Genomic DNA, 20,760 nt, shown 5'->3' with positions numbered 1-20,760 from the left:
TTTATGAGGTTCTTGGCCAGTCCGATACTGTTTGAGTAATAATCTGATTATTTGGTAATTGGCCACCAGGGGGCCTACTTGTATTTGTTTCATTACAGCACTCAATCCTAATTTACATGAAGTGAGTTTATATTTTGTTTATAGCATTTGCTTGCGGCTATGGCATTCCACTAAAATAATCCACATATAAATAGGTGAATAATGCCACTATCTCCTGTAATAATTGACCTATGAAAAGAGACCATGTGTGACATTTGAAACTTGGAGGGCACATGAGGTCTGAGCTCCTGGTATGAATGACAGGGGACATTTGGAGGCCCTATGACACAGTTAGGTGAAAGGTCATCATCCAAGGAAATCTACAAAGAATGTTTTTGTGGCCTACAGTTAGGGTTTATGATGAGGTTAAAATGCAGGTGAACACTAGAGGGTGAGGTCAAGGAATGGGCATAGTACGGAACAGATAACTGCTGAAGTAAACAAGGCCTGTTTATCGAAGCCTGTTAAATTACCACACGTGCAGGCAGGCAGGCAGGCACACACACACACACACACACACACACACACACACACACACACACACACACACACACACACACACACACACACACACACACACACACACACACACACACACACACACACACACACACACACACACACACACACACACACACACACACACACACACACACACACACACATTCCTAAAATGGGACACATTTGGGTCACTCCTGTTCTTTAATCACACTTCATCACATTTAATAATTTAACTTCATATTTTATAGTGACACAAATATAACTCCTGCACGTTTCTGATTTGACAGTTATCCTCTCCTGGTCAGTGGCTGCGGTACACAGGCCTGGCACATGTTGTGATAATGACTGGAGCAGAGCTAATTCAATATATCTGTCAGGGACTGTTCCACCTGCGCTACAGCAATAAGGCGCATTAACATAGCTTACCGCTAGAATCCTGGGAGGAGGTTGTTAACAGGAGAGAGAGCTAGGGCATAATGGCAGCTGTTCCATTGTGTGTGTGTGTGTGTGTGTGTGTGTGTGTGTGTGTGTGTGTGTGTGTGTGTGTGTGTGTGTGTGTGTGTGTGTGTGTGTGTGTGTGTGTGTGTGTGTGTGTGTGTGCGTGTGTGTGTGTGTCGCCTGTACCTCACACTCCCCACGGCTAAATGTGCATTTATATTCTGCCTCAGTCTCCGGTGGGAATGAAATCCTCAAACACAACCTTTAAACCTGCTCATTTTGTGGTGAGGGAGGAAGGCAGTCTTTGGGGGGATTGTGGTTGTCTGCCAGGTATAAAAATACAGGTTGCTACCAGCCAGGCAGAGGGACAGACTGTTCTTCTCTTTAGTCTGAGGTGTTTCCTTTCCTTCTTTTCCACTCCTTCATCTGCACTGATCTGAAAACACATGTCAGACAGGTAATATAATGGTTTCCTTAAGGCCTATATCTTCACTTGCCCAATTTCTCCCTCATCAATAGGCTACAGGGGAAGGAAAGGAGACAAGGAAAATAATCTACTTTGGACTATTGCGATGCACCCAGGCATGAGGCAGCATCTTGGGAGTGTGCAACCCCAGTTGCTACCCCCCTCCAGTTAGCTCTAACCGCTGTTACCCATCTTGGCCATTTCAACCAATCACCGCACATTTACCGTATAATGTGGTTAAATCATCGAGCCGCACATCAACAAACTTTTTCTCTCGTCAGTGGATTGACAAAATCATTGCATTGCTGCAGCAAAATCAAGCATTTTTGCTGGCAAATATCACAAAAAATTCCTGCGAAATCCTGAAGGGACTACTGAGACTACTGAGATTGAGAGGCACCCATGGTTTGCAAGGACAGTAACCATGGTTTGAAAGGACAGTAACCATGGTTCGTAAGGACAGTAACCATGGTTCGTAAGGACAGTAACCATGGTTCGTAAGGACAGTAACCATGGTTCGTAAGGACAGTAACCATGGTTTGTAAGGACAGTAACCATGGTTTGCAAGGACAGTAACCATGGTTTGCAAGGACAGTAACCATGGTTTGCAAGGACAGTAACCATGGTTTGCAAGGACAGTAACCATGGTTTGCAAGGACGGTAAGTCTCCAGCAAATCCTAACCTAACCATGATATAGTCAAACCTGACATTGGATCAGGGCACAGGAGGTTGGTGTCACCTTAATTGGGGAGAACGGGCTCGTGGTAATGGCTGGTTTCCAGTTGTTTGATGCCATTCCATTTGCTCCAGACATCATTATGAGCCGTCCTCCCCTCAGCAGCCTCCACTAGAGGAGGTCTATACCCTGGAGTGGTGTTTCCCAAACTCGGTCCTGGACACCTTAAGTTTTTGCCACAGCACTAAAATAATCAACTCATCATTAACCTTTGATTATTTGAAACAGCTGTTGTAGTGCTAGTGTAAAAAACTAAATGTGCGGTCCCCTTGAGGTCCCCAGGACCGAGTTTGGGAAACACTGCTTTGGGGCATCTTCATCCTACCTACTCAGCAGGGAGTTGACACAGCAGGTAAGGCATAAAGAGATATCAGCCAGCTGACTGCCTTAACTTGCGTGGCGCTGCAGAGAGAGAAAGTGAGTGCGTAGCTGTACTATACTGCAGCTTACAGCTGAGGCCATTTCTGTTTAAGCTGGGTAATCAGTGTTCCAAGGGCAGAACACTGCCAATGTTCCCACAGCCAATTTGATCCAATGTTTATGCAGTGAAACAAACAGCATTTATCTTCATGAGGATGGAAGGCAGACAAACACACATACTCACACAATACCGTACAGAGACTACAGACTGTGTGTGTGTTCCTCCTCTGACTAGACTACGTTACAGAGACTACCAACAGTGTGTTTCCCTCCTCTGACTAGACTATGTTACAGAGACTACAGACTGTGTGTTTGTCTCCTCTGACTAGACTACGTTACAGAGACTACAGACTGTGTGTGTCTCCTCTGACTAGACTATGTTACAGAGACTACAGACTGTGTGTTTCCCTCCTCTGACTAGACTACGTTACAGAGACTACAGACTGTGTGTGTCTCCTCTGACTAGACTACGTTACAGAGACTACAGACTGTGTGTGTGTCTCCTCTGACTAGACTACGTTACAGAGACTACAGACTGTGTGTGTGTCTCCTCTGACTAGACTATGTTACAGAGACTACAGACTGTGTGTGTGTCTCCTCTGACTAGACTATGTTACAGAGACTACAGACTGTGTGTGTGTCTCCTCTGACTAGACTACGTTACAGAGACTACAGACTGTGTGTGTGTCTCCTCTGACTAGACTATGTTACAGAGACTACAGACTGTGTGTGTGTTCCTCCTCTGACTAGACTATGTTACAGAGACTACAGACTGTGTGTGTGTCTCCTCTGACTAGACTACGTTACAGAGACTACAGACTGTGTGTGTGTCTCCTCTGACTAGACTACGTTACAGAGACTACAGACTGTGTGTGTGTTCCTCCTCTGACTAGACTACGTTACAGAGACTACAGACTGTGTGTGTGTTCCTCCTCTGACTAGACTACGTTACAGAGACTACAGACTGTGTGTGTGTCTCCTCTGACTAGACTACGTTACAGAGACTACAGACTGTGTGTGTGTCTCCTCTGACTAGACTATGTTACAGAGACTACAGACTGTGTGTGTCTCCTCTGACTAGACTACGTTACAGAGACTACAGACTGTGTGTGTGTGTCTCCTCTGACTAGACTACGTTACAGAGACTACAGACTGTGTGTGTCTCCTCTGACTAGACTACGTTACAGAGACTACAGACTGTGTGTGTGTCTCCTCTGACTAGACTATGTTACAGAGACTACAGACTGTGTGTGTGTCTCCTCTGACTAGACTACGTTACAGAGACTACAGACTGTGTGTGTGTGTCTCCTCTGACTAGACTACGTTACAGAGACTACAGACTGTGTGTGTGTTCCTCCTCTGACTAGACTACGTTACAGAGACTACAGACTGTGTGTGTGTTCCTCCTCTGACTAGACTACGTTACAGAGACTACAGACTGTGTGTGTGTTCCTCCTCTGACTAGACTACGTTACAGAGACTACAGACTGTGTGTGTGTTCCTCCTCTGACTAGACTACGTTACAGAGACTACAGACTGTGTGTGTGTTCCTCCTCTGACTAGACTACGTTACAGAGACTACAGACTGTGTGTTTCTCTCCTCTGACTAGAGTCAAATTATTATAAAGCACCTGGTTCAGTGTCTCTCTCCCCCCTTCTCTCTCTCTCTCTCTCCCCCCTTCTCTCTCTCTCTCTTCTCCCTCTCTCTCTCCCCCCCTTCTCTCTCTCTCTCTCTCTCCCTCTCCCCCTCTCTCTCTCTCTCTCTCCCCCTCTCTCTCTCTCTCTCTCTCTCTCTCTCCCCCCTTCTCCCTCTCTCTCCATTCTCTCTCTCCCCCCCATTCTCTCTCTCTCCCTCTCTCTCTCCCCCTTCTCTCTCTCTCTCCATTCTCTCTCTCTCCCCTCTCTCTCTCTCTCTCTCTCCCCCTTCTCTCTCTCTCTCCCCCTTCTCTCTCTCTCTCTCCCCCTTCTCTCTCTCTCTCCCCCTTCTCTCTCTCTCTCTCTCTCTCCCCCTTCTCTCTCTCTCCCCCTTCTCTCTCTCTCTCTCCCTCTCTCTCTCTCTCTCTCTCTCTGTCTCTCACACACACACAGCTCTGGGTAATGGTGCTTGTTCCATCACCGCCGCTGGAGCAGGAAAATTACTACTAAGAACAAGCCTCGTGGCCCAGAGCCAAAATTTAGTGTGTGTGTTTGTGTCTATGAGAGAGAGAGTTAGCTCAGCAGTGGCTAAGCCCACTGCGGGCAGGGAGGCTGGGGAGGAGGGACAAGGGAGGAGGGACAGGGTAGGGGGGTAGGGGGGTAGGGGCATAGGGGGCAGAGAGACATGTGACTCAGCACTGCGATGTAGTTGAAGAACCGCTACTGGCAGCATGCGGACACACGCACGCACGCACGCACGCACACACACACACACACACACACAGAGAGAGAGAGAGAGCCAGGCCAGAGGACGGCGTCCTCGTCAGGAAGGAAGGGGCTAATTGAGTGAGCCTGGTTATTAAGAAATGGTCTGAACAACAGCTGCATGCTAGAGGCTAAAAAGGGAGATAGGGAGAAAGAAAATGAGAGGGCAGAGAGGGACAGGGCAGAGAGGGAGAGCATAGAGAGGGAGTGGGCAGAGAGGGAGAGCATAGAGAGGGAGAGGGCAGAGAGGGACAGGGCAGAGAGGGACAGGGCAGAGAGGGAGAGGGCAGAGAGGGAGAGGGCAGAGAGGGAGAGCATAGAGAGGGAGAGGGCAGAGAGGGACAGGGCAGAGAGGGACAGGGCAGAGAGGGAGAGGGCAGAGAGGGAGAGGGCAGAGAGGGAGAGCGTAGAGAGGGAGAGCGTAGAGAAGGAGAGGGCAGAGAGGGAGAGGGCAGAGAGGGACAGGGCAGAGAGGGACAGGGCAGAGAGGGAGAAGGGCAGAGAGGGAGAGGGCAGAGAGGGACAGGGCAGAGAGGGAGAAGGCAGAGAGGGAGAAGGCAGAGAGGGACAGGGCAGAGAGGGAGAGCGTAGAGAGGGAGAAGCGTAGAGAAGGAGAGGGCAGAGAGGGAGAGGGCAGAGAGGGACAGGGCAGAGAGGGAGAGGGCAGAGAGGGAGAGGGCAGAGAGGGAGAGGGCAGAGAGGGAGAGGGCAGAGAGGAGGAAGGCAGAGAGGGACAGGGCAGAGAGGGTGAAGGCAGAGAGGGAGAAGGCAGAGAGGGAGAAGGCAGAGAGGGGGAAGGGAGAGAGGGAGAAGGCAGAGAGGGGGAAGGGAGAGAGGGAGAAGGCAGAGAGGGAGAGTGTAGAGAGGGAGAAGGCAGAGAGGGAGAAGGCAGAGAGGGAGAGGGCAGAGAGGGAGAAGGCAGAGAGGGAGAAGGCAGAGAGGGAGAGGGCAGAGAGGGAGAAGGCAGAGAGGGAGAAGGCAGAGAGGGAGAAGGCAGAGAGGGAGAAGGCAGAGAGGGAGAGGGCAGAGAGGGAGAAGGCAGAGATGGAGAAGGCAGAGAGGGAGAAGGCAGAGAGGGAGAAGGCAGAGAGGGAGAAGGCAGAGAGGGAGAAGGCAGAGAGGGAGAAGGCAGAGAGGGGGAAGGGAGGTTAAAAGCGAGAGGGGGAAGTGGGATGGTGAAGGAGAGTGGCAGGGTGCCACATATCCCTGCCTCTTGCTCATGTATATATTTCTGTAGGGTATACGTAACGTTATAGCAATGTAACTGTTCTGTTCCTGGACAGTGACACACTTGTCACCAGGGCAGCATGGTCTCAAATGGAACCTCTGTCGCAGACATCATGTGAAAACCCCCTGGACCCTGCCTGAACTCCACTGAAAACATAAATCTCTCTCCGCATCTTGTTGTCAGGCAGAGACCATAGTCTACTGGAGAGCAGCCTGTCAATCATCCCAGTGATATTACTAACAGACAAGTCTGTCTAAACATTACCTCTGAAATAGTGTCTGGGTTGTCACTTTGTTGCTTTCTAATAATGTCATTTTTATGGTGTATACTAACCTTCACACTACACTAACCCTATCCCACTGGGCACAAACTGGTTGAATGAACGTTGTTTCAACGTCATTTGTAAACGTATGGTGATGTGGAATCTATGTGGAACATACATTGGATTTGAAAAAAGTGATCAACATAAACTGTTTTGAGGGTGAAATTTCAACCACAGGATTGTCATCAGTGTAACCAAATTACAAATCTATTATCAACATAGATAAAGTTTGTATAAAATATGTAGAATGTGGACCTTTAAAACAATGTCAGATCTTCAACGTTATATCCACCATCAGAAGAAAACAAAACTATAGGCTGGGCAGCACCTCCTACTGGAGAATTGATCTATGTACATCTACCCTTTGGTCTACCATCCAGGGTTTTAACCAGCTCTGCTTAGCTTTGATATTTGTCACTGACTACTACCAATGTGCGACCATTATAATGATCGTTCAGAGAACTCCACTTAAGAACTAAATAGATTCACTGTTGCTATGGAAGTTATTCAAAAGGGTAGGTTTAACAGAGCAAATTAAATGTCACCATACTTTATCACTCATTTGTCATCAGTGATGCTATTTAAGACTATATAGCATTTGAATTATCAACAGGTACACTACATGACCAAAAGTATGTGGACACCTGCTCGTTGAACATCTCATTCCAAAATGATAGCCTCCACTCTTCTGGGAAGACTTTCCACGAGATGTTGGAACATTGTTGTGGGGACTTGCTTCCATTCAGCCACAAGAGCATTAGTGAGGTCGGGCACTGATGTTGGGCGATTAGGCCTGGCTCACAGTCGGCGTTCAAATCGAATCAAATCATATTTTATTGGTCACATACACATGGTTAGCAGATGTTAATGCGAGTGCAGCAAAATGGCTGAGCAGCACAGGCAAGATGTAATAGATGGTATACGATACAGTATATACATATGAGATTAGTAATGTAAGATATGTACACATTGTTAAAGTGGCATTATTTAAAGTGACGAGTGATCAATTTATTAAAGTGGCCAATGATTTGAGTCTGTATGTAGGCAGCAGCCTCTCTGAGTTAGTGATTGCTGTTTAACAGTCTGATGGCCTTGAGATAGAAGCTGTTTTTCAGTCTCTCGGTCCAGCTTTGATGCACCTGTACTGACCTTGCCTTCTGGATGATAGCGGGGTGAACAGGCAGTGGCTCGGGTGGTTGTTGTCCTTGATTATCTTAGGAACATTCCTGTGACATCGGGTGCTGTAGGTGTCCTGGAGGGCAGGAAGTTTGCCCCCGGTGATGCGTTGTGCAGACCGCACTACCCTCTGGAGAGCCTTGCAGTTGAGGGCGTTGCAGTTGCCGTACCAGGCGGTGATACAGCCCGACAGGATGCTATCAATTGGACATCTGTAAAAGTTTGTCAGGTTTTTAGGTGACAAGCCAAATTTATTCAGCCTCCTGAGGTTGAAGAGGTGGTGTTGTGCCTTCTTCACCACGCTATCTGTGTGGGTGGACCATTTCAGTTTGTCTGTGATGTGTACGCCGAGGAACATAAAACTTTCCATCTTTTCCACTACTGTCCCGTCGATGTGGATAGGGGGGGTGCTCCCTCTGCTGTTTCCTGAAGTCCACGATAATCTCCTTTGTTTTGTTGACGTTGAGTGAGAGGTTGTTTTCCTGACACCACACTCCGAGTGCCCTGACCTCATCCCTGTAGGCTGTCTCGTCGTTGTTGGTAATCAAGCCTATAACTGTTGTGTCGTCTGCAAACTTGATGATTGAGTTGAAGATGTGCGCGGACACGCAGACATGGGTGAACAGAGAGTACAGGAGGGGGCTGAGCACGCACCCTTGTGGGGCCCCAGTGTTGAGGATCAGCGAAGTGGAGATGTTGTTTCCCACTTTCACCACCTGGGAGCGGCCCGTCAGAAAGTCCAGGACCAAATTGCACAGGGCGAGGTTGAGCCCCAGGGCCTCAAGCTTAATGATCTTGGAGGTTACTATGGTGTTGAATGCAGAGCTCTAGTCAATGAACAGCATTCTTACATAGGTATTCCTCTTGTTCCACCTGTCTTTGTGCTTGTCTCCACCCCCCTCCAGGTGTCGCCCATCTTCCCCATAATCCCCTGTGTACTTATACCTGTGTTTTCTGTTTGTCTGTTGCCAGTTCGTCTTGTTTGTCAAGCTTACCAGCGTTTGTCCTGTCAGTTACTGGCTTTTCCCAGCCTCTCTTTTTTCCGCCCTCCTGGTTTTTGACCCTTGCCAGTCCTGACCCTGAACCAAGCCCGCCTGACTACTCTGCCTGCCCCTGAGCCTGTCTACCGTCCTGTACCTTTGCCTCTGTTGCTGTCATAAACATTGTTACTTCGACACAGTCTGCATCTGGGTCTTACCTTTATCCTGATAGGCAGAATGAAATGGACAGAGAAATGTTTCTTGGGCTAACGGTAGAGGTACAAATGCACCTGCTGACTGGTGTACAGGGTTGATCAGGAAGTCTAAGTCAGAGTTCTATCTGAAAGCAATCACCCTAACAACCCTACCAAGTTCTGGAAACGAATCAAATCAGGTTCTCTGGCCACACTGTCCTTATAGTGGTGGATTCTAATGAAGTGAAGGATAAATCTGATATTGTGGGGGTCTTTAACAAGCACTTCATATCTGCTGGTTCAGTTTTTGTATGATGGTGGAGCACATTCCTCTGGTGTAAGTTGTTACAGTGCGCTCTAATACAGGCCCTCGTGTGAACGTTTAACTTTGAGCCTGTTTCTTATGCAGAGGCCTATAGACTGTAAAAAGTATTGCATCCCTACCGCTTAAAGACACCAGCTGGTATTATTGCTGAGCCTCGCACTTTTCAACTTAGGTCTCTTGACCAATACTATACCCAAAATGTGGCAATCAGCTTATGTCCTCTGGCTTCTAAAGGGTAGAGGCCTTCAGATGAGAATAACTACGGTCCTATCTCCAAGCTCCCTATCCTGGCCAAAGTCTGAGTCCCTAGTGAACTCACAGCTAAAGAAATTCCTACTTGAAAAGAACATCCTGAGTATGGTCAATTCCAATTTAATTTGAAATTCCAATGAAATGATTGAATTCCCTCAGATAGGCTGTCTGAACAGTGACAGTATCAGCCTAGAAGCCTGAGCGGAATTAAAATGTTAATTGTCATTTGTGGATTTGTTTGTGTTGGGGATAATATTAAACTGGGAGTAGGTCAATTCCAAGAATTCTAACATTGGAATTGAGAGGAATTGAATTATCTCTGAATTCAAATACTGACCTGGAACTTGAATTGAATGAAATGGAATTGACAGGTAGAGGGAATTGAATTAGTGGAGTTAACCCCTAACCTGAAGGCATAGTACCATAACTGTAGCTACGGCAGTGGCAGTGGCAAGTTACATCATAAACACACTTGAAAAACATTGTGCTGCATTGTTTGTTGATTTTAAAAAGGTTGGTCTCAGACTAGTCTTGAACGCACAAAAAAAACTAAAGTCATGACCTTAACCAGAGCTTGCGCTCTGCCATAGAAGGTTAGCATTTTCACATCTGGGGAAACATCCATTGAAAATGTGTCACCCTACAAATGCCTAGGTATATGGTCGGTCAATAAGCTGTCCTACAAAGTTCATATGGATAATCTTGTGAAGTTTAAACTGAAATTGGGTTTTGATTTTTGTATTAAGGCTTGCTTTCCATTTGAGGCTAGAAAGAAGCTTGTTTAAGTCACTTTTCTTTCTGTAGTGGATTATGGTGACTTATTGTACATGCATGCAGCATCTTCTGTGTTAGAGAGAATGGACTCAGTTTATCATGCATCCTTGCGCTTTGTTACTAATGTCATGTCGCTCACCCACCATTGCTCCTTGTATCAAGTGGTGGGCTGGACCGCGCTTTACATGCTCAGACCGCTAAATTTGTATGCGTTCATGTACAAAGGTCTTCTGGGTAAACTCCCCCACTACCTCTGTAGCCTGTTCTCCTTCACCACTAGCAGTTACCAGACACGGTCTACTAGGTGGTTGATACTTAAAGTCCCCAGGGCCGCTACAGAGTTAGGCAAGACTGCCTTCCACTATTGTGCACCAGAGGCATGGAATAGTCTAAAATGTATTGCTCATCTAGATGTACTAGTGTCCCTCAGGGAGTTTCAAACTCTATGCAAAACTCTGTTCAGGAGGAGTGGAAACGTTTCCTGTAATCTTGTGTTGTATTGTTTAAAATGCTGCAATGTATTGCCTACTACTGCCTTCTTGGCCAGGGACCGGTTTCCAAAAAGCATCTTAGGCTAAATTCATTATAAGAACCTACGTAGGAGCATCTGTCACGCTGGTATAAAGGATTTTGGAGACAGGCGCAGGAATACACAATAGTGGTTTTTAATACACCCATAACAAACACATATACAAAACACTGGGCTGTACCCAAACAAAAGAGCGAGGTAAACCTCGTTGAACGCCACGGGACGATACCCGTAATACACAATATATATATAGCATGCAGCATAACAGCTGCACCAACACATAGGTACTCGCACCACCAACGGACATGGAAACAATAACCGACAAAGACAGAGGGAACAGAGGGCAAGTATATAACATACTAATCAGGGGAAATGGGAACCAGGTGTGTGTAATCAGACAAGACAGTCCGGGGTTGATGATAATGAATCCCGTTCAGTGAAGCCTAGAAAGCCGGTGACGTAGACCTCCAGAACTGGTGAACAGAATGAGCAGCAGTACCGGGGGGATCCGTGACAGCATCGTTAAATCTCTGAATTGTTTCCCAAAACCATTGTTACTAAGGATGCACTTGAAAACCCTCGTTATTTACAAACTGGCTCAGACCACTTGTAGAACAGCTAAGTGTGTAGTTAGATCATTTTTTGTCCTTCCGCTATAAATAGATTCAATATGTTTATCTGTCTCTCTGTGACTGCCGATAACTTCAGAACGAAGACTATAGTATAGTTAACAAATACAAAAAATGTGAAGGATAAAAAGATGCTTAAAAAGATAAATACAGTCTAGGCTACATCTGGCCTATACACTCAGTGGCCAGTTTTTTAGGTACACACATCTAGTACTGGCATGGAAACACTGCTCAATTGGTATCACGGGACCTAGCGTGTGCCAGGAAAACACACCTCCGCCACCAGCCTGTACCGTTGGCACCAGGCAGGATGGGGCAATGGGCTCATGCTGCTTATGCCAAACCACAACAGGAACCGGGTTTTGTCGGACTAGGGTGATGCTTTTCCACTCCTCAATTGTACAGTGTTGGTGATCGCGTGCCAACTGGAGCAGCTTCTTCTTGTTTTTAGCTGATAGGAGTGGAACACGGTGTGGTCATCTGCTGCAATAGCCCTTCCATGACAAGGGCCAATGAGTTGTGCAATCCGAGATGCCGTTCTGCACAGGTTGTACTGCAAAGTTATTTGCCAGTTTGTGGCCCACCTGTTAGCTTGGACGATTCTTACTATTTTCTTTCGACCTCATATCAACAAGCTGTTTTCGCCCACAGGGCTGCCGCTGACTGGATGTTTTTTGTTTGTCGCTCCATTCTCGGTAAACCATAGACACTGTCGTGTGTGAAAAGCCCAGGATGCCGGCTGTTTCTGAGACACTGGAACCGGCGCGCCTGGCACCGACGATTATACCATGCTCAAAGTCACTTAGGTGAGAACCATTGTCGTGAATGGGGTGGTGTAGAAGGGATCCAACTTTTGTCAAATTAATGTCCGATTTTACTTTATGTAGCAGGTTGGGATGATTATCTCAACAGGTTAAGATAATTAGGTTAAGGTTAGGATGCCAAGTAGTTATTTGAAATCAAATATTTAAATACAGTAAGAAATTGTTAGTTTGACAAAAAAACCTAAGCCAACATTTGTGGGTTACATCTTTTGTCCAACGGAAAATAATTGCAAAAAAGGCAGATTACCTTTTTTAGGGTTAGGGTTAGGGATATCAAAAATAAAATATACCTTTTACGTTAATTTTACAAAAGCTGAGTCATTCTAGCCACGACCCTAATAAACTGGAACCTAAGTATATCTTTCAATCATATTGAAATTCATTTCATGTTCATACAATTGAGTTCCATTTTGCTAATTGTAGGCTACTGTACAATTTGTTTGCCTCAATATATTTTCATGATGTGTAACAACATGTGCGCAATGATGTGCCAAATCCACAATTTAGTGCATTTTTATATTATAAGCATTAGAATAAGCCGCCTCAATATTTGCAGCCATATAGGTAATAACATAGCCTACGGCGCGCTCAGTGAAAGTTCTCCCTACGTGGTGTTTTGGGAAACGTATGTGGGTTGAAGGCAAGTATCTCAAGGATGAGGAGGATGCCAAGTACAGACACAGAGAGCATCACCACAGCGGCTGTCCTGGACATCTCAACCACACCAGTATGGGTCTGAGGCACATCAACATTATCGTGGTCTAGATCATCTCTCGGTGGTTGTCAGGTGTAGCTAGTCTTTGCTGTGTAGGAGCTTTTTCAGACTCATTGTGGTTGGCTGGCAGCCATTGCCCTCAACCGATATTCAAAAAATACATTCCATTCCATGCATGAGCCATATCAGTTAGCATCATTTGAATGAACATCCTACATTACCATGGCAATCCAGCATCAGTTGATCGAACATTCCAAATGACCATGAAAATATCACACTACCAGGTCAGCGAATGTGCGCGTGCGCTGTCCATGGTTCTGAAGTTGGATCTCTGTTGTTGTGAGTTGAGAGGAAGTCTCCCTCCCTCACCTAACCCGAGTGCATCATGCAAAAACCATATAGGACTAGCTCCATCGACATAAAACTGCATACTTTCAAATACCCCTTTATGAAATAACTAGTCTATGTTGAGGCTATAATATTTTTAGGGGATATTTCATCACCGGTTAGAAACAGGCTTTGTTAAGACATGCTATGTGTATGATGAAGTGTGTGTAAACTGCTTTCAATTAAAAGAGGTACTCTCTGTATTCTAAAATAACATGTCAGCATTACATTTGTTAACGATCTATGAAGCATACAGTGTGACTAACCTGTAAACAAACCATCAATGGAGAATGTGCGCAAACATGCATTGATGTAAACTGCACAAAAGAGCAGGTAAGGATTTCCTGTGAGACCCTCGTGTTCCCAGAGGCAATGACAAGAAATAGCAACCAAGGAGCCTGGTTACAGGAAGGAAATATACTGCACAAGAGGAGATAAGCATTATAGTTTAAAAAAAGAGGCTATGCCAATAACTGTAGCCTACCCATTATGCGCAATTGCGCGAGAACGCTATCATAATTCTCAGATTAAATAATATGAACCTATGGCATATGCATAAATATCATCACATTTGAATACGTTTTTAAGTCTACAAATGTGTTCACTATTGAAAATATTATGCACCAAATAAAATGTTTATTTCCCCGTTGCTCCAGTAGCTGTGTCATGACTTCCGCCGAAGTCGGTCCCTCTCCTTGTTCGGGCGGCGTTCGGCGGTCGACGTCACCGGCCTTCTAGCCATCGCCGATCCACTTTTCATTTTCCATTTGTTTTGTCTTTGTCTTACACACCTGGTTTCAAATCCCCAATTACTTGTTCATTATTTAACCCTCTGTTCCCCCATGTTTGTTTGTGAGTAATTGTTTATTGTATTGCGGTCCGTATTTGTGGCCTTGTATTTATACGACGTGTAATTATTGAGTAAATTATATTATTGAGTAAAATTGCTTTAATTACTCATATCTGCTATCCTGCGCCTGACTCATCTCACCAGCTACACACAGACGCATTACAAGCTGTATCTCTGTGAACATGACTTTCTGCTCTCTTCACTGCACATTGCTGTATATCTCGCCTGTTGATGTCACCCTTACTCCTCTAGCATTCGGAGTCCCCCAGCACACACACAGACACACAGACACACACACACACACACACACACACACACACACACACACACACACACACACACACACACACACACACACACACACACACACACACACACACACACACAGAGAGAGAGATACACACACACATTTTGTGACTCACTGACAAAAACACATGTGAGCGTAGTGTGAGCGTAGTGTGAGCGTAGTGTGAGCGTAGTGTGAGCGGAGTGTGAGCGTAGTGTGAGCGTAGTGTGAGCGGAGTGTGAGCGTAGTGTGAGCGTAGTGTGAGCGTAGTGTGAGCGTAGTGTGAGCGTAGTGTGAGCGTAGTGTGAGCGGAGTGTGAGCGTAGTGTGAGCGGAGTGTGAGCGTAGTGTGAGCGTAGTGTGAGTTTGATTCAACTCATGAATTATACTGATGTCATGTTTCCCCTTTCTATTTGAATGACTTTGTCACAGCTCTAAACTGTAAGTCCATTAACATTACAATACATCCTAATTGGCACCCCAAAATTACTCATTATGCAATCAACTGTTTCATCAACAAGAAGCTTAAAATAAAGAGCTCCGACATTTTTTATCTCCCGTCGAACCTTTTCTAAAGATACTGTCCCGTAAAACAAATGTTTTGTCTCAATTATGCACTTCCACACATTTTCGGGCAATACTCTGGGCATTCATGTAGCTTCATGGCTCCACGGTGGTTCTACACTTGGCATGGAGACTCCCATGGTGGTGGATAGTGGTGGTTCAGTCTGGATGGACTTGGTAGGTGTGGTGGATAGTGGTGGTTCAGTCTGGATGGACTTGGTAGGTGTGGTGGTTCAGTCTGGATGGGCTTGGTAGGTGTGGTGGATAGTGGTGGTTTAGTCTGGATGGACTTGGTAGGTGTGGTGGATAGCGGTGGTTTAGTCTGGATAGTGGTGGTTCAGTCTGGATGGACTTGGTAGGTGTGGTGGATAGTGGTGGTTTAGTCTGGATGGACTTGGTAGGTGTGGTGGATAGTGGTGGTTTAGTCTGGATGGACTTGGTAGGTGTGGTGGTTCAGTCTGGATGGACTTGGTAGGTGTGGTGGATAGTGGTGGTTTAGTCTGGATGGACTTGGTAGGTGTGGTGGTTTAGTCTGGATGGACTTGGTAGGTGTGGTGGTTTAGTCTGGATGGACTTGGTAGGTGTGGTGGATAGTGGTGGTTTAGTCTGGATGGACTTGGTAGGTGTGGTGGTTTAGTCTGGATGGACTTGGTAGGTGTGGTGGATAGTGGTGGTTTAGTCTGGATGGACTTGGTAGGTGTGGTGGATAGTGGTGGTTTAGTCTGGATGGACTTGGTAGGTGTGGTGGATAGTGGTGGTTTAGTCTGGATGGACTTGGTAGGTGTGGTGGATAGTGGTGGTTTAGTCTGGATGGACTTGGTAGGCGTCTGTCCTTAGTTGTCCAATTCTACAGAAACATCATGGATGAGGTCTTCAGACATCTTCAGTTGACTCTGCAGTCCCATGTTCTGTAAACAGTTGAAGCCAAGTACCCCAAGGTTGAGGAGGCTGTCCTGGACATCTGAACCCCACCAGTATGGGTCTGAGGCACATCAACATTAATGTCATCATGGTCCAGATCATCTCGATGGTTGTCAGGCGTAACTTATAAACCATCAATGGAGAATGTGCGCAAAAGTGCATTGGTGTAATTTGTAAACCTCGTTTACCCGATGCCGCTGAAGCTATGATGTATACGGGAAAAGACTTGCGTGACTCATTTTATAGGCACTTCCGACTTCTGTGCGCAGACAGACGCACAAAGGAGCAGGTAATGATTTCCTGTGAGAATCTCGTGTCCCCCAGAGCCAATATAAAGCACCAGGAAGGAAATATACTACATACGAGGAGAGAAACATAACAACGTCAAGCATATAGATACAAAACACACGGCTATTTCAATAACTGTAGCCTAGCCATTGTGTGCATTTGGGCGAGTAAACTATTATAATTCTCAGAATAAATATAACTAACCTATGGCATATGTGTAAATATCATCACATTTGAATACGTTTTTAAGTCTACAAATGTGTTCACTATTGAAAATATTATGCACCAAATAAAATGTTTATTTCCCCGTTGCTCCAGTAGCTGTATCTCTGTGAACATGACTTTCTGCTCCCTTCACTGCACATTGCTATATATCTCGCCTGTTGATGTCACCCTTACTCCTCTAGCATTCGGAGTCCCCCAGCGCGCGCACACACACACACACACACACACACACCCGGATGGATGACTTCACCGTTCCGCCTGGGTTTCCTTTATGATCCCGGGATCTCCCACTTTCTTCATCAGACTTCATCGAGCAACACAGGCGTACAGACCGCTCTTCCTCTGCTCTCCTCTCGAACAGCGACACAACAGCCTGCAAACACCCCATCTCAACCCGGACTCTGCACCTTCAACCTTCACAGGCTGGCTAGGCACGAAGAAGTCAATTAGTGATTTTCCAAACGGATTTTCACTGGAAAGCTCGACAAGTCTAATTACCAAGCCAAGGATTTCTGGGCTACGTCGACTATAGCTGCCGACTTTAAATCGTTTTTTTTTTGCGCTGTTGATCCGTCCGTCTCAGCCGTGCAATAATGTCCGAGGTACTGCCGTACAGCGAGGGGAAGATGAGCGGCTATGGAGACAGCGAGGCCAGTCAGGTGTCCTTTAGCTGCGGACTACAGGACACCAATTCGTTCTTCGGTGCGTCGCAAGCGAAAAGACCCCCAAAGCTGGGACAGATCGGCAGAGCCAAGAGAGGTAAGATCTGCTTATTGGAATGGATTGTTGAATAGAGGTTTTGTTTTGGTGAACAAAAACAAAGGCTTGGCCACCCAGGCATGTTTGGGTGATCTTTAACTCTAACCTAGCCTACTTGTTATACAACACGGACATGCAACAGATATGCATTTGACCTCTAAATTATGAGGCAAACGTTTATTTTTTGATATAACAAAGGACAGTAGCTGACCACAATGCGCCCCGTTGATAGTGACGAATGAGAATAATAGACTACCAATGTGATATCAAAATGTACTTGGCTAAATGTCTACATTAGTTACGCTCTCTGTCATTTTAAAGGGCACGTTTCCCTATTGCATTTAGTGGAAATTGCAAGTGCTGACAGCGTCTAGTGCGCGCGCTTTGCTTTGCTTTGCGCCATTATGGACAAACCATTGTTTCAAGCACCAAAGTCAGGGGTTTGGTACAACGACATTTCCCTTTGTGTTGCACCAGTCCCCAAAACCTTTGCAATTAGCCTACTCGATTTGTTGGCTGTAAAACATATTTATGAAACAGTTAGGCCATTAGACTATGACATGACAAGTGATGAGTCCCTGATAAAATAAAGGTTTCAACATATGTAATACATAAATCAAATAAAACATAATCAAATCAAATATGAACATGTTGCATCTCCCCTCCGCAGTGGTCATCGAAGACGACAGAATAGACGACGTTCTAAAGGGGATGGCAGACAAGTCGTCACCAGGCGTTTAAAGATGAACAATGCCTTGCAGACTTTTTATTTTGATCACCGATTTGAAGCACTTGTCGGCTGTGCATGTTCGAGGATTGTAGGAGAAACGATGGCACGAAGCGAAGACAAGGGGAAGGAAAGGGATGGAAAGATGTGAAGATTGGACGAGAAAGCAGAGGAAGAGTTTGAGGAAGAGTCCGGAAAAGACCGAGATTTATCATGTGGTTGCTGACAATTTGATGAAACCCGATTTTAACTTCTGCTGCGCAGCGTGATGTTGAGATGGCGGATCCTGGCTCCGTGTCTCAACCTCAGCTGACTTCTCTGATGGATGAATTTGCCATAACTTCACGACCATCTTCCAAAAGCGCCGTAAGCAACAACAAACTAGAACTGGTGGCAGAATTTCATTTAAAGCTCTGTTTCTATAGTTGTACCCAGTAGACTGCCTATGCTCGAAGACCATATTACCCTTGCAGGCTTTGCATTGTTGATAACAATCGGCGACATTGCATTCAAGGGAGCTGTACTTTTCAGCATTGGTCGAACGTAGAATGCATTCCTCTCCGATTGCTGCTAAAGCTTTTTAATACAGACCAACCAAACACTGAAGTCCAGTAACTAGAATATATCCATTGTGTGTAAAAAAATATATATATACCGAGGATGGTGCAATGTTAATATTTTATTTCGTAGGCCTATATTCACTTTGGCTTCACCTGTAAAGAATAAGCTAGTAGGCCTAATGCATAGTCCCCAGGTTCAATTGAATGAAATTGATACATGGGCTTACATTACCCCCCACGGTTAAAGATGCAGCTCGGCGCCTTCATGTAACCGTAGCCTACCGACACCTGCACATAGGCTATCTGTTTCACTTTTACAGACTAGAAATATCGAAGGAGGCCAGAAGAGATGGGCAAATTATAAATGTTTGAAACAATAATCATGAAATTAATGGGAAAATATATATTTTTTAATTTATTTATTTTGATGTTGCAATTATTTGTGTTTTTCGTGTTCTATAATTAAAAGTCAAATATTTGATCTATCTATTTGCATGATCTTTCCCTCCGGTGCCACCACAGGTGCCAACCACTCTTACCCTGGCACGCTTACATTCATATTTCAAAAGTCATATTTGTATTTTTATATCTAAATAATTGCTATTTAAAATTATAAGCTAGTCTATCGTCTTACAGTTCATCAACACAAATGTTTGTATTATAGAGAGGATTTGCAGATTGAGACTCGCCTATATAACGGAGAATCTAAGAGATTTGGGTGTTGACTTTTCTCATTCTATATCAAAGGGACTGACGTTTTTTAAAGACTAACTGAATGTGTTTGGGGTTTTGTACACATCAATGTTAAACTATTATTGAGAAATCGTATACTGTGACTTAAGCTTCGTTGATGCAGTTGTTAGAACATTGCGATTTTAGAGTATATTGCACTGTTTACGAGTATCCTCAAATAACACGTTATTTGACCGATTTTGGACATTACAGTTATGTTTTTTATTTCGTTTATCATGTACCATTCTTTGGAGGAAACTGAATATGGTTTGTTGTGCATGAAACCTTAATACTTTCAATAATGAAACATCGTTTTATGAAGCAAAAAAGCAACAAAAGTGTCATGACATTCTAAGAATGAGTCATTGTATATTACGATGCCATTTTCACTGTATTTGGTGAACTAATAAATGGTGAAAGAACATGTACAATGTGGTCCTATGGTATTCATTCTCCAAGATCCATCCATTATCACAGAGTACAAGCATTTAACACATGACAGTTAACACGACTTCATGACAGTTGGTCTGGCTGTGGATTACATCCACAGCATTGTTGGACATCACAAAGATGTTGCACCACATTCTCATAGTCACATTGAACAAACTGAGCCCTACAACGGTGGCTTTCTCCCACTGGTTGAAGAGGGTACCGAGGGGAGAAAAGAAGGCTTTCTCCCACTGGTTGAAGAGGGTACCGAGGGGAGAAAAGAAGGCTTTCTCCCACTGGTTGAAGAGGGTACCGAGGGGAGAAAAGAAGGCTTAGTCCCACTGGTTGAAGAGGGTACCGAGGGGAGAAAAGAAGGCTTAGTCCCACTGGTTGAAGAGGGTACAGAGGGGAGAAAAGAAGGCTTTCTCCCACTGGTTGAAGAGGGTACCGAGGGGAGAAAAGAAGGCCAATGGTGTACGGTGGGTCTCCAAGCTGTGACCCACATGATAAACAAATCACTATTTCTAACCAGGGCCTACGGGCTTTAACAGAGACCAGCAGAACGTCCTCCCAACCCACCATTTCAGAAACACTAATCAAGCACATAGAGAATAGGCTAATTATTGCCTACGAGTCCTGATGTAGGCCGTCGTCTTCACTCATAGCTCATAGTCTCTGATGACTATGCGAGGTAGGCCTATCGGAGGCCATCCATCTAACACAACTATAGGCTGCGTATACCTGATGACCAGATGGTTCTGGTCAAATGTGGTGGGGAACACAGTGCAATTAGAGATTTTCCTACAATAGTATGCCAGGGAATCTATTGTAACAAGGACCCTCAAGAATACAACACCTACCTATTATCTATGGAAGTCCCTATCCTAACCTGAGATACAAGGTGTGTGAATGTAAACACGGGTCTAGGTCAAACACGGGTCTAGGCCCCACGCCATACACACTAACATAGTGCCCCACACACAGTGGGACTCATGGCTAGAAGGATCCAGATTTTGTCAAATTAACGTCAGATTTGACTTTTCGTGGGCAGGTTAGGAGAACTTACGTGGCAGGTTATGAGAAT

The 20,760-nt window shown here is 45.3% G+C and overlaps 1 protein-coding gene across 1 annotated transcript; it reads left to right on the top strand.

The window, feature by feature from the left end:
• Positions 1-16,770: 16,770 nt before the first annotated feature.
• LOC139550267 (calcium/calmodulin-dependent protein kinase II inhibitor 2-like) lies at positions 16,771-19,678 on the top strand. Its single transcript, XM_071361049.1, has 2 exons — positions 16,771-17,228; positions 17,899-19,678. The coding sequence occupies exons 1-2, from the start codon at positions 17,063-17,065 to the stop codon at positions 17,967-17,969; spliced, it is 237 nt and encodes a 78-aa protein (XP_071217150.1). The 5' UTR covers positions 16,771-17,062; the 3' UTR covers positions 17,970-19,678.
• Positions 19,679-20,760: the final 1,082 nt, after the last annotated feature.

Source organism: Salvelinus alpinus, chromosome 23 (genome assembly GCF_045679555.1).
Source record: "Salvelinus alpinus chromosome 23, SLU_Salpinus.1, whole genome shotgun sequence".
NCBI classification, from domain to species: Eukaryota; Metazoa; Chordata; class Actinopteri; order Salmoniformes; family Salmonidae; genus Salvelinus; species Salvelinus alpinus.
The sequence above is the reverse complement of the archived record's forward strand: the minus strand, read 5'-3'. Positions and strand labels throughout refer to the sequence as shown.

Coding starts and splice junctions, on each gene's coding strand:
- LOC139550267 (XM_071361049.1), top strand. CDS start 17,063: ATGTCCGAGGTACTGCCGTACAGCGAGGGGAAGATGAGCGGCTATGGA. Junction 17,229..17,898: donor GATCGGCAGAGCCAAGAGAG/GTAAGATCTGCT, acceptor TCCCCTCCGCAG/TGGTCATCGAAGACGACAGA.